At 47.9% G+C, this 14,566-nt stretch overlaps 1 protein-coding gene across 1 annotated transcript in view; it reads left to right on the top strand.

Moving 5' to 3' along the window:
• Nucleotides 1-2,692, top strand: part of TTC3 (tetratricopeptide repeat domain 3) — a 116,756-nt gene extending 114,064 nt beyond the window's left edge. Inside the window, 1 exon segment of the mRNA XM_010834830.1 lies at nucleotides 1,212-2,692. Coding sequence (XP_010833132.1) covers nucleotides 1,212-1,286 — 75 coding nt within the window. The 3' untranslated portion in view covers nucleotides 1,287-2,692.
• The last annotated feature ends 11,874 nt before the right edge of the window (nucleotides 2,693-14,566 follow it).

Below are 14,566 nucleotides of genomic sequence, written 5' to 3'. Positions count from 1 at the left end.
CTGGGGAGGGACAAGGAACAAGACCAGGAAGACAAGGGGAGTCCAAGGGCCCGGAAAGTGCCGGCCTCCAGCAGTCAGGGCAGCTGAAGCACAGACTGGACTGGAGCGGAGCAGGAAGGGGAGGCACAGTCAGGCCCCAAGGCTTCACGGTCACATCCTGAGGTGCAATTCCTTGTTCCTGGGGCTTGGTCCAGACCCCTGCCCTGAGCAGGCTCCGGTGTCGCTGGGTGTTGAGTGGCTCAAGGTCCCCCTGGACGTCACGGGTGATAGCTTACAGTGAACAGGGTCACATTCATGGCCTCTGAAGGAGAGAATTTGGTTTCCAGGCCAGAGATGAGGTTTGATCACTCAGAGGTTTTGTGTAGCAGAGTTTTATTACAGTGAAAAAGGGACACAGAAAGCTTCTGACATAGACCTCAGAAGGGGGTAGAGTGCCCTCCCCATTTGTCTTAGCAAGGCCTTGTATACTTTTTCAGTTGGTTACTAACAATAGAGAGGTCTTACCTCTTCATAACTCTTAAGATAACAAGTTTAATCAGAAGGTTCTTGTTCTTAACAAGAAACACGTCTTCAAACAAGATACAGTGTTGTTACATAATCATTAGTGCAGAGTTTAAGGAAAAACAAAGGGCTTCCCTGATAGCTCAGTTGGTAAAGAATCCACCTGCAATGCAGGAGACTGTAGTTTGATTCCTGTGTCGGGAAGATCCCCTGGAGAAGGGATAGGCTACCCACTCCAGTATTCCTGGGCTTCCCTGGTGGCTCAGCTGGTAAAGAATCCTCCTGCAGTTCAGGAGACCTGGGTTCGATCCCTGGATTGGGAAGATCCCCTGGAGATGGGAAAGGCTACCCACTCCAGTAGTATGGCCTGGAGAATTCCATGGATTGTATAGACCATGGGGTCACAAAGAGTTGGACACGACAGCAACTTTCACTCTCACTTTTAAGGAAAAACATCCCCTAAGCAAGATGACTTGTTTTGTTGTGTAATCATCAGCTCTGGGCTTAAAAAACATCTTATAAGATGAAGGAATGTAAACAAACAAAAAACACTCTTCCTTTCTCCTCCTCAAGGGCCCCAGACTCCTTAACCTGCCTAAGAGAGTCACTCTCTCAGGGTGGAGTCTCCGTGTCTGCTGAGGCAAATGGCGCGGGAGAGCTGAGGTCCCCAGGCTCCTAAAGGGCCAGCTGATTGTCTTCTCTCATTTCAGTGCTTCAAGCAGTGGCTGAAGAGCCAGCGCACCTGCCCAGCCTGCCTGGGTCATGACCTCCTGTCAGAGGAGTAGCTGCCCTGCTGGAGGAGGCCCGCCTGCTATTCTCGGCAGCTACAGTTCACGCTGGAGATATGCTGCTTGTTGAGTTGGAAGACTAGCAGTGTACTCCCTTTGGTATCAAAAGCAGACACCTGAAGCTTCTTTGCACTCTGTGTTGCAGTGCTAATAAATGGAACTCTTTAATACAGCTGAGAGTAAGTAATTTCCCAACTCCTGACTAGATATACAGTAATCGCCAAGTGGTGGCTGATAAAATCACGTGTAACCGCTTCCTTCTGTTGGGGCTGCTGCAGAGGCGCGCTCTGAGATGGAAGGAAAAGACAGTGAGTGCTTCAAAGCAGAACTCGATTATCAGCATCCTTGGCCTGCTAAAGTGCCCCCGGGAAAAGGTTTTTGAGATCGGTATTCCTGAACTTATGCCTACATTTTTCCTCAAAGATTCTGTGTTTTAAAAAATGAGCTTAAGCAGACTACCTTTTAATAGGTTGTAATGTTAATATTGGCTGATTTCAGACCAGAAGATTCAAGTCTCCTATTCATGTGATTTTTCATTTCATTATTTTTTCTCCCCAGTAGATTTGTAAGTGCTTGTTTTCCATCTTTCAAAGACACAATGATTTTTGAAAATCAGTTACAAAACCCTTGCTAACATCAGCCAAGACTTCTTAACCCCTGAAGTCGAGGCTCCCTCATCATCATCCCACCCCCGGGTCTGGAGCAGACTGTTTTGAATACCTTACTGTTCTCGTTAGTGACCTTTGTCTGCCTCTCTGAGTTAGACAACAAGCGTTTGGGTATCTGTCTGGCACACAGCGGCAGCTGAGGGAAACAGTCACCATCATTCCCTTTCCTTACCCCACCACCAAAAAGAGACACTTGTATAATTAGACAGTCCTGAGATGTTGCTGTTCCAGTCATTCGTGTTTGACATTGTGTAGAGTAATGCATGCACTCGTGTACTGTAGCCTGAGAACAAAACCGCAGCTGCGTTAGACAAACTGCTTCTCTTCAGTGACTTACAGACAGCAGTAGACATAGAACCGTGAATTACGGGCGCCTTCCATCTCTCTCAAACCAGAAGGATCAAAAAGTGTTTTCCCACGCGTTCTCTGTTTCCCTCAGAAGCTCAGAGCCGCAGGTTCACGCGCTGACGCAGTCGCCTCCGTCTGCTTTGCTTCTCCCTCGGTTTTGACGTCTTAGTGCATAGACGCTCATTCCATATTTTGAAGCAGGTCCCGAAAACATTGTCTGCATGTTCAGAATAACTGAGGACTTGCAGATACGAAGGTATACAGGCGCAGCGGGAAAGGAGAACAGCTGGAGAGTGAGAGGATGTGTTCGTGCATAACCTCAAACTGTTAACTTGTGAACATGCCTTCCACGTGTCCTGTGTCGAAATAAAGAGCGTTCTAAAATAATAGCTGTGTTATCCATTCTTTATCTAATTTAAAGCATTCTGCTTGAAAATTCAAGACATATATTATGCTACCAATTTAAAAGGTGATTCGTTTGGACAGAAGAGCCACTGTACGTCTGAGGAGTCTAACCAAGAGTTCAAGGACATTTTCAAAACTGGATCAAAGTATCCTTTTGCTTAATTAAGTAGAGGTTGCTAAACTCAAGTTCACAAGATTGGCTGTTGAAATCTGTGAATGGAAAGACTAGACAGAGATGATAGAGTTTACTGTTCTAGGCTAGGATGAGAGGTTTTTCAGGCGAATACGTATGAGAGTGTCGAAGTTAATCAGATTGCATTTCTCACTGTTGATCTCTGTGAGGCGCTTGCGGAGGGTTAGGGTTAGCAGACTTCTGGTTCACACCAAAATGACCTTGATACAGGGTCCTGTCCTGGACCCTGTGGCAGGGACCAGATATTCCCGGGGATGATTTAGGTTGGACCAGCTTTTAGGGACCTTTTGGTCCTTGTGGATACAGGGCTACTGAGGCTGGTGAGAAAGGGCTCCCTGATAGAGGACCTTCTAGTCTGCCAAGCACCAAGAGATGATCCAGGAGAGCCAGTGTTACCAGTCTCTGTCTTTAGTCCGATAGCGTTTAATTCAGAATAGTGTGTAACTTTGAGCAGTAACTATTCTTAAGAGCTTGGATTATTTTCCCTGCTGAAAAGTTCATGCTATACATAGGGCATAATCCAATACAAAATTGAAATGTTACCCTAGCATTGTAAAACGTTACCACCTTTTAAAAATTTTAATTGGAGGATAATTAAAATATTGTGATGGTTCTTGTTATACATTACTACATTTTTAAGGTGATTTCAAAGACTAGAAGCAGGTGGGCCAGGCGACCACAACACAAGGCAGAAGCAGTGAAATACTTTTAGGCAGCTTCCATCAGATGACACGCTCCGGAGAAACGGAGTAAAGAAAACAGGTAAGAGAGGTAATAGCAGAGGTGGAAATCCCTTTCATCGTCATGTGAAGTACTTGCTGATGCAGCTGATAAAAAGCAAAGACAGTAAAGTCCTTGTAAAGTAAAGACTGTGTAAAGTAAAAGTAAAGACGGGAAGCCTTGTCAAAATGAAGACCAAAAACATCTCCAACATAACCCTTCTTGAAAGAAACAGGAACTGCTTTTCAGGCGTTTTAACTTTAATCAAACTTAATTAATAAAGGTTAATCATCAAGCCTTATTCAAAGAATAATTTTAAAAAGAATGCATCACCGTAGCTAACCCCCTTTTCCTCTTCACCCCGACGTGATCTGCTTAGAGGGCACGCCCACCTTTGTGTAGCCACATACCTTCAGTGCTTTGCTGAGAAGGTGGGCCCACCTGGACGCCAGTGAGAACAGCTGTGTACTGAGCACCTGCTGTGTGCTATGCCCTGGGCACAGCATCCTGATACAGCAGTGAAGGAGGGACACGGACTCCACGGAACTCGTCCTGCAGTTACAGACAGTAAACAAATTCAGACTGTAACTTGGTGCCGAGGAGGACTTTAAAGAAGCATCAAGGGAGGTATACAGATGAATAATAAAATCCCTGTAAAGCGGTTAGCACAGTACCTAGCACATGAACCTATGACAAAGGGGATCCAGTAACTATTACTCTGGTCAGGGTCTGGAAGTTGGACAAGGAGAGAGCTTGGTGGTCTTGTATAAGAAAAGTTTCATTAGATTTTGTTGTTCAGTTGCTAAGTCTTGTCTGTCTCTGCAACCCCATGGACTGCATGCAGCACACCAGGCTTCCCGGTCTGTCACTATCTCCCGGAGTTTACTCAGACTCATGTCCATTGAATCAGTGATACCATCCAACCATCTCATCCTCTGTCGTCCCCTTCTCCTCCTGCCCTCAATCTTTCCGAGCATCAGAGTCTTTTCCAATGAGTCGGCTCTTTGCATTAGGTGGCCAGAGTATTGGAGCTTCAGCATGTTCAGGGTTGCTTTTCATTAGATTAGGAAGCCTGGATTGTGGAACGTAGTCAAGTAGAAAAAAGGAGAAGAAATCCGATCACCTCAAAGTCATTTTGAAAAATAACAGCTTTGTTCCTGAGATCTCCCTAAGTTGACTTTGGCTACATCATGATTCCATAGTGAAGGATGATCTCACCTGTGGCTGTCCCATTACCTGGAGGAGCAGTTTTGAGGTAGCTTTTCTGTTCAGTTTGGGTTTAGGCCCAGAGCTCTGTGCCTAGCTTAGCAGGGGTCTTGTGTTGACACGGTAGAGGCCTGGGCAGGTTCATCCCACTGGAGGAGGCATGTGACCCCAGCTCCCCTGTTTGGGGGGAGGACTGTTACTGTCATCGCCCCCAGTTTACATAGTCTCTTCTGGTTGGATGGCGTCACTGACTCGATGGACATGAGTTTGAGCAAGCTCCAGGAATTGATGATGGACCGGGAAACCTGGCGTGCTGCAGTCCAGGGGGTCACAAAGGGTTGGACACGACTGAGCAACTGAATTGATTTATCCCTTAAAGGAACAAGAATGACAAAATATTTAGCCAAAATCTAGAAATTAAACAACACTAGTAAACTACAAAATCCTAATGAGACAATCATCAATAATCAGAAAAAAAAGCTTTTGTCTACATTAAGAATACTAATTTTGGGTACACATACAGGAGAAAGTCAGCCTTAACCTCACACCATACACCGACATAGTTCCCAATGGATAGGTTCCAGTGGTCCTAAGTGTGAAAAATGAAATAGTTTTTCTACAGAAAACAAATCTTGTCCTTAGCAAAGATTTACTAGGATCTAAGTGCTAGCCATGAAGATAAAAATCTGATAAATTGGGTATTGTTACAATTAATGACTCTTACCAAGTCAAGCTGTGAAGTCAAGGAAGCTTGTAATACTTCCAACAAAGGTTCCAAGATGTATAAAAAAATGTGTCATTAACGAAAAATACACAATATACTTAGAAATGCAAGATTTGAATAGGCTGTTCACAACTATCCAATGGTTAATAGGCATTTCGATAGCCAGGTGTGTTTCTGTCATCAAATACAAATTAAAACCAGTAACATCCTGCAGATACCCACCAGGATGGCTGAAAGTAAAAAAGACAACTAATCCTGTAGTGCCCAAGGACACAGTCCCCAGGCACACACTTAGAAACACGTGCCGCGGTGCAAGTGCTTCATACTTGGCTTCACGCACAATAGCCTCAAACTGGAAACCACCCAAGCATCCCTCGATGTAAAATGCACAGGCCGTGGCCTCTTCACACAGTGGAATGATTGTCAGCAACGAGATGAAGGGACTGCTGCCTCACACAGCTACACAGAGGATTCTCACAGACAGAACTGAGCCAAAGCAGCCCAACAAAATGGAGCTCCATTTAATGTGACTTCAGAGAACTGGAAGCTGGTGGCAGAGGGCAGTTAGCTGTGAGGCGATGCTGCTGACAGGGAAAGGCTGGAAGGGCGCTCTCATCTTCGGCTGAGCCGTGCTTACGTAAATTCGTGGAGCTATATGTTAAAAGAATGCACTTTCCTGTCGTCGTTTTCCATAAAACTAAACCTTTCAAAACACAAGAACAAGACAATACGCCTGGCCCCTGGAGGCAGTGATAACTGTGGGCCCTGCGGTGCTCCTGGGGAAGTTGGCCTCCCCTTTCCCACACACAGCGGCCCCTCACAGCTATGAGACTCCGTTCCTGCTGAGGCCTGGAGCGACCTGAAGGCCCCACTGTGGGGCACGTGCCCCCTCCTGGGGTTGCTGGTTCCCGCAGCCTGCCAGTGGGCACCTCGGCATGCCAGTGGGCCTTTGGGAAGTCACTCTGGAAGGTAGGCAGGAGTGAGCCTGATGCCAACTGGTTATTGCTGCTGAGTCAAGAGGAAGAAAGCTGGACCACACCTTACTAGGAAGGTAGTGCCAGCCGTCTTGGCGTTGCCTGGTACCAGCCGGGAGGACCATCCTTGGCATGGGTGAGGTCTGAGGTACTGGAGTCTGCCCCAACTGGCCCCAGTAACAGGAGCCAGTTGTTCGCTTTTCAGCACTTCTGTGAGCTGGCTATTAAACACAACTACTATTAAGAGTTGAATTACATAAGCTTACAGTGAAATTACATATATATATTTAAAGGCAATTACTTCCTAATTACTGCAGTTTATTACTTATGCTTTGCCAGTTACTGATATATCCAGTGTCTATACCCAACCCTGTCCTGTTGTGTCACATAGGTACCTTAAGATTTACATAGGTGTCACATAGGTGGCTTGAAATCGGCTATTGGCGGGAGTATTTACACCACAGAAATCGGCAAATGCTACATATAACTCCTTCCCCCTCCCCAAAGCATCTGTGAAGGAGGAGTCTTGTGTAGGAGAAGCAGCCTGCCTAGTGAACGCTTCTCATGTCACAGTTGCCATGGTGATCAGGGGACTTTGACACGTAGCCCTTTTGAAATGCTTTAGGCTGAAAGAGCTGCTCCCCTCAGCTGTGTTGGCTGGGGGTCCTCACTCTCAGTCCTGTGGGTGTGTGCTGCCCCTGCCCACACAGACCCCATCCCGGGTGGTCTCCCCTTTGGCTGTCATCCAGGAGAGAAGACTCAGGTCACTGTGGAGCCCGGGCCTGCAGGGGCAGAGGCCCTGAGTCCACCTCCCCCGCAGCAGCTTTGCTTCCCCATCCCCCGGCCCTGCCGCAGCTCCCCTGCTGAAACCTAGAAGACCCCTTCTTACTCTGGTGGGGGCCCTGCCTTGGGAGCGTGCAGGTGAATGCAAGAGCAGGTGTAGCAGACGGGAAACAACCATGAGGACAGTCCAAGCTAGAGGCCACAGACACATCCTCTGTCCCTTGAAGTTGGGCCAGCCCTCAGCCTGGCCACGGGAGCCTTCACAGTTGAGCAGTTGGTGTTGATGACCCGGGCCTCTGCAGCAGGATATTTCAAAGAGAAAGTCTTCCTCTTCGTAACATGTATTTTTGTGTCAAACAAGTGTCATGGTTTTCGGCAAATACCTTGGGATTTGAGTGAATAAATACCATTCTGTTTTCAAACTTTTCTCTCTCCATTTTTCAGAAGTTAGGTGCAAAGGCATTCTGCCTAATTCTTTTGAGCCCTCTGGTTCAATTTATGTTTATTTGGTGTGATAGAAAGGTCTAAATTTAGATCTCCCTCCTCCCCATTCCAAGAAACCTGCACCAGCTCCAAGCTGTGCTGTCCCGAAGTGCCACCCGTCCCAGTGGGTTGAGCCAGCAGCCTCTGAGAAAAGGAAGCGCCTGAACAGATCGACATGGTGCTCAGACGCTGGCGGCTGCCCCAGCGCCCGCGGGACTCTGGCTTTTATCGGGGCCTCACTGGAGGCCACGTTGCTTCTGCTTCCGGTTTCAAAACTACCACAACCTCCAGATTGGCCAGACCTTTGAAAGCTGAAGCCTAGCAATTGTTACTGCCCTTCTCTGTAAGAGACGGAGGTGTCCATCAAACTCTGGGTCCTGGGCCTGGAAGAGACGGCTGAGCCTGCGTCTCCTTGTCCCCACTGTGAGTGGCGCTAGTGGTAAAGATCCTGCCTGGCGATGCAGGAGATGTAAAGAGACGTGGGTTCGATCCCTACATCAGGAAGATCCAGGGGCCTGGAAGAGGAGATGGCAACTGACTCCTGTATTCTTGTCGGGAAAATCCCATGGACAGGGGAGCCCGGCAGCTACAGTCCGTGGGGGTCTCAGAGTCGGACACAACCAAAGCATAGCATGCCTGGGGTACAGGGGTCCCGCACCCCTTCCCTTCTCCTGTGGCACCTCTATGCATCCCCACCGGGCACCCTGGGGGTGAGCCACGTGGCCCTGACGGTCACTGGTCAGATTTCTGGTCTCGCACACGCAGGCTCTCTCCTAGGTGCTGGAGAGGCGAGAGGACAGAGGCACCCAGAGGCCCAGCCTCATCCTCTTCAGGGGAGCCCGGGTCAGCCACGCCAGGTACCTGGTGTGCCTCTGGGGGTCTGGAGGAAAGGCAGCCCCAAGAGGCTGAGGCAGTGTTTGGGAGGGGAGGGTCACGTCCCCCTGGAGCCCTGAAGGAGCCGGTGGGGACCTGGGGCGGAAAGAAGGGCAGGGGTCCAGGCTGACGGAAGTCACAGGCCGAGCCCGCTGGGACAGACCTGCTGCTGTCTAAGGGGAGGGGAGAGATGCCGGGTGCGGGGGTCTGAGACCAGACCGTGGGGAGCATTTTCAGCCTGCGGGTGACACCCCTCGTTAAGTGTCAGTTGTACCTGTGGACTTTTAAGAGTCGCAGAGAACGGGCCCCAGGCCAGGCAGGGGGCACTTCTGATACAATTACAGCCGCATCCAGCAGCCTACTCGCCAAACCTTTGCTTCCACCCTTGACCCCCCAGGGCCCACTCCCACCCCATACAGTCGCTGGAAATTCTGGACCCAGTCCAGCCCCACAGACCTACACTCAGTGGATCTGCCTTGCAGGACTCCAGGCCCCCACATCCAGGCCCACACCCTCCCCAACTGCTGCCCTCCACCCAGGGTCATCAGCCTTGTTCTCACCTCATCTCCCGCAGAGGGACCTGGGTCGCCCCCACCAGCCCCCTCCTGGGCCCCCACCACCGGCTGACACCCAGACCCCGCTTCTTCCTGCCCCACTGTCTGCTGCCCTTCAGTGGTGTGGCTGGCAGATTATTTATCCTCTTGGAGCTTTCGCTTCCATGTTCCTATGAGGATTAAATGAGGGTGACTGCACATAGTAGCTGCTCAATAAACACTTAAAAAACCATGCCCACTCAGTATCAGAGCCACCCCCGCAAACCGGCCACAGTGGTCTCTGAATTGGGTGCCTCCAACCTTCCTCACCTTCCCCAGACAGCCCTCAGTGTCGCCCAATGCTTTTTATGAACGACCATTTCTGGAGTGTAGTAGTCTTCTGGCTACTGCTCTGAGTGATCACAGATATCGCAGCACTTGGTTTCTCCAAGCCCCCTGCAAAGTAGTGCTAACTCTTAACTCCCATTTTACAGATGAGGAAACAAGTCCAAACAGTTTACTCAGCTTCCCCAAGGTCACGTAGCTGGAAGATGTCAGAGTCAGGATCGGCCCCTGCCCAGCTGACTTACTGCTCCAGCATCTGCTGGCCACTTCCCCTGCAACCAGAAGAACTCAGGCCCCCAGGTGGCAACAGAAACTTCAACTACATATTCTGAAAGCACTCAGTACTTCACCACCAAGGAGAATGTTTGTTGTGGTGGTGGTTTAGTCACTAAGTGATCTCCTCATGGACTGTAGCCTACCAGGCTCCTCTGTCCATGGGATTCTCTAGGCAAGAGTACTAGAGTGGGTTGCCATTTCCTTTTCCAGGGGATCTCCCGACCCAGGGACCAAACCTGTGTCTCCTGCATTGGCAGGCAGATTCATTACCACGGAGCCAAGAATAATGTTGCTGTTCAGTCTGTAAGTTGTGTCCGATTCTTTGTGACCCCATGGACTGTAGGATGCCAGGCTTCCCTGTCCATCACCAACTCCCAGAGCTTACTCAAACTCATGTCCATGGAATCGGTGATGCCATCCAACCATCTCATCCTCTGTTGTCCCCTTCTCCTCCAGCCTTCAGTCTTTCCCAGCATCAGGGTCTTTTCCAATGACCCTTCACATCAGGTAGCCAAAGTATTAGAGCTTTAGCTAAAGCATCAGTCCTTCCAGTGAATATCCAGGGTTGATTTCTTGAATAATGTTAGCGTGGCTTTTTCATTGATGCCTTTTACCAAATTGAGCAAGTTCTTATCTATTACTAATTTGCTGAGAGATTGTTTTTTAAAGCAGAAATTAATGTTGGAGTTCTCAGATGCCTTTTCTGTGTCAGGTTGATTTTGGTTTTTTCAGTCTGCTAATATGGTAAATTACACTGATTGTCTTTCAAATATTAAGGCAACCTTACTTTCTTAGGATAAAGCCCATTTTGCATCCCTTTTCATATTCTTAAGTTCAATTTTCTAATTTGTTCTAGAATTTTTGCATCTATGTCTGTGAGGTCTATTAGTCTGATTAATCTTTTCTTCTCATGTCTTCTCTGTGGTTTTTGTAACAGGGTGATTTTTAGCCTCATATAATGATTTTAGAAGTATTCCTCCTTTTTGATTTTCGAAGGAGTTGGTACTATGTCTTTCATAAATGTTTGGTAGAATTTATCATTAAACACATCTGAACCTGGATTGTTGTTTTCATTTTGAATCAGTTCAAAATACATTTTAATTCTGATTTTCTCTTTGACCCACCGGGTTATTTTAAAAGTGTGTTATTTAGTTTCCAAATATTTTGGGTTTTTTCACATATCTTTTTGTTATTTCCAATTTATTAATTTTTTTATTTCCATGAGTCAGAAAGCATACTTTGTACGATTTAAATCCTTTTAAAATTATTCAGTTGGTTTATGGCCCACAATATGGGGCCAAAACTTGGCAAACATTCCACGCACACTTAGAAAGAATGTGTATTCTGCTGTTTGTTGGTAGATCAAGTGCCCTATAGATGTCAATCAACCAGTGAAATTAGTCAATACATTGTTCAAGCCTCCTATATACTTTCTGATTTTCTTTCAATTTGTTCTCCCAATTAGTGTGTGAGACTTCTGCCTATAATTGTGGATTTCTCTCTTCTTGAAGTTCAACAGATTTTACTTTGTGTGTTTTGAAGCTGTGTTATTAAGTACCTAATTATTTAGTATATAAACTCTTAATGAATTGTATACTCCTTACATTAAGACTGATAACTAACTGATATGATGGTGACTGCAGCCATGAAATTAAAAGATGCTTCCTTCTTGGAAGAAAAGCTATGACCAACCCAGACAGCATATTAAAAAGACACATTGCTTTACCGAAAAGGTCTGTATTGTCAAAGCTATGGTTTTTCCAGTAGTCATGTATGGATGTGAGAGTTGGACTATAAAGAAAGCTGAGTGCTGAAGAATTGATGCTTTTGAACTGTGGTGTTGGAGAAGACTCTTGAGAGTCCCTTGGACTGCAAGGAGATCCAACCAATCATTCCTAAAGGAAATCAGTCCTGAATATTCATTGAAAGGACTGATGCTGAAGCTCCAATACTTCGGCCACCCAATGCAAAGAACTGACTCATTGGAAAAGACTCTGATGCTGGGAAAGATTGAGAGCAGGAGGAGAAGGGGACAGCAGAGGATGAGATGGTTGGATGGCATCACCAACTCGATGGACTTGAGTCTGAGCAAACTCTGGGAGATAGTGAAGGACAGGGAAGCCTGGTGTGCTGCAGTCCATAGGGTCTCAAAGAGTCCGACATGACTGAGTGACTGAACTGAACTGAACTATCATTATTAAGTGGCCATTTTTTATTTCCAATAGTCTTTGGTCTGAGATCTTCTTTGTTATTAGCATAGCTACTCCAGTTTTCTTTTGGTTAGTTTTGGAACAGTATATTTTTCCCCCTTTCTTTACTTTTAACCTAGTTGTCTTTATATTTATACTAGGTACTTTTTTAAGCAGCATCTAGTTAGGTATCACATTTCTAGCCAACCTGACAATTTATGCCTTTTACTTAGGGTGTCTGGACACTTACATTTGATGTAATTGTGGGGTTTAAATCCTCCATCTTGCAATTTGTTTCCTATTTGTAGTATCTTTTCATTCCCATTTCTTTTTGCCATATTTTTGATTAATTATATATTAATTTTTTGGTTTTAGTGTTGATTTATGATTTATAATATACATTTTAAACTTCCTTCCAATAATATTGTGCCAGTTTTTTTAGGAGAACCTTACAGCAGTATTCTTCCATTTCCCCTTCTGGCCTTGGTGTCATGGTTGCTGTACACTTTAAACCCTGTAAATTATAAACTCTATAGTACATTGCATATGCTCCAGTGTCTGTTTCAGTGTCTTCCCTTAAACAGTGTGAAGTTTTATGCTGAAAGGCAGTTACTTTGCTGGTAGAACTGAACCTTCCACACTCGTCAGTAGGCTTTGTGAGGGAAGGTTTTGATGGCCTTGCCCTGGAGCTGGAGGAGTCCCCCTAAGAGGGCTGCCGTTTCTCGAGTGTCTGCTGAAGGACCAGGGTGCTAGGCCAGTTCTCTCCGCTCTAGCTGGTCAGAGCCCCAGCCCTCTGAGTCCTCAAAATCTCCACATCTCCCAGGCCCTCCGGAGCGGTTCTCTGCCAGGCCTCATGGAGTCTTGTCCCGCACACGCACAGCTTAGCCCTGGGCTGAGGCTCAAGGGAACCTGAGTGTCGACTTCCGGAGCCCCTCTCCGTGCGGGCGCGCAGTTCCAGCCACCTCAGCGGCCTGAACCGCAGTCTCTCTTACTGGCCCCCGGCGAGGGTCAAGCTGCTGTCAGACCAAAGCCGTGGTGAGTCTAGCCTCACCTCAGGGTTCACAGTCCTGCGACGGTTTCTGTACAGATTCCGAGAGCAGTTGCTTCGTGTGTGTCCACTTTTATATTCTTCTGTTGTGAGGGAGTAAGTCCTTTGCCTGTTCTTCAGTTCTGACGAGATCCGAAAGTCCTGGAGGACCCCGAGGAAACAGGATGTCTGACGCTCCATTTGAGCTTGCTGGCACTTCCGGAACGCGTGCGTCTGGGTCTCCGCCCTCCCACCTCTGCGTGACATCTGTTGCTACAAGGCTGTTTGGGCCGAGGTTTGCGGAAGGAATGGATAGAGGAAGCGTTTTGTGACTCAGTGACGTGTCAGAGCGGCTCTAAGGACGGAGAGCCCGTGAAACCTGCTGGTATATTGAGGGAAAATTTGTATTTTGACAGGGCAAGGTGAAAAAAAAAGAATTCAGCTTAACCTCGCCTTGAGAGATCTAAGAAATCCTGCAGACACCTTAGTTAACCTTTATATTCCCTGTAGCACCTACAGGGGCTTCCGCCTAGAAAATGGTAAGACGTGATCCTAGAAACAAATAAATGAATGAGCTGAGTTTACGTTCTCACTTCAAAAGGCGAAAGAGAGTCATTTCTATCTATTTCTGTGGTTTTTTTCCCCTTGAGTGGTCACATGATTTTAGATTTAAGTTCTGATACCACGCTCTCATAATCCTAACGCTCTGACCACCCACCCCGAGCCACACTTGAGGAGAGGCCGGCTTTCTGTCTCGAGAAGTTTCTGCGTGACCGCCCCCGAGGCGGGTCATTAGGGCGCCTGGCAGGGCCCGCGTGCGCTCCCTTGACGGGGCAGCGGGTGGAATCGGACCCCCGGGGGCCGAGAGAGAGGGAAGGAGAGTGACTGTGCAGAAAGGAATCCGCAACTAGTCTCCAAGTGCCGGCTGCTCCGCCAGGAGCCCCGAGACTCCGCCAGCCTGGGGACCCAGCCCGGAAAAGCGGAGCTCAGAGAGCACAGATGTGGCCTTCCGCCTCTGGGGGGAGGCTGGGGGGTGCCCAGGGCTGGGGTGCCGGCCCTGGGGCTCTGTGGGGCCCTGGTTCCCTGTCTTCTCACTGTCTCTATCCCTGCCTTCTTCCCCTGGGCCGCCAGACAGGAGCTGGCAGAGCCACTTTCTGCTGGGACCGGGTGAGGGGCAAGGGGCCTGCAGACCACTGTCCCCGCTGACCGAGAACATAAAGGGGACAAGACAGGGGGTGAGGTGAGCCCAGAGCGCAGATGAAGAAGATGCGAAGACCGGAAACTCCTTCCATGCCTTTTGCCAGCTGTCACCACACACTGATCTTAAAAATAGTCTTTTTAATCCTGAGGAAGCAACCAGAGGAGAAACCGACTGGTTTATTTTTAAAACCTTACATGTCTGTTAGAAGCGCTGTGGGGATGCTCCGAGGTTCTGGCTGTCAAACCCTCTGACCTGGGGCTGTGGTCCTGAAGAGCTGGACGCACCCCACAAACAACAGCAGCATGGAAACACAGGGACGGCAAGTGAAC

This window comes from Bison bison, unplaced genomic scaffold (assembly GCF_000754665.1).
Source record: "Bison bison bison isolate TAMUID 2011002044 unplaced genomic scaffold, Bison_UMD1.0 scf7180017864037, whole genome shotgun sequence".
NCBI classification, from domain to species: domain Eukaryota; kingdom Metazoa; phylum Chordata; class Mammalia; order Artiodactyla; family Bovidae; genus Bison; species Bison bison.
This window is presented reverse-complemented; position numbering and strand designations above follow the sequence as displayed.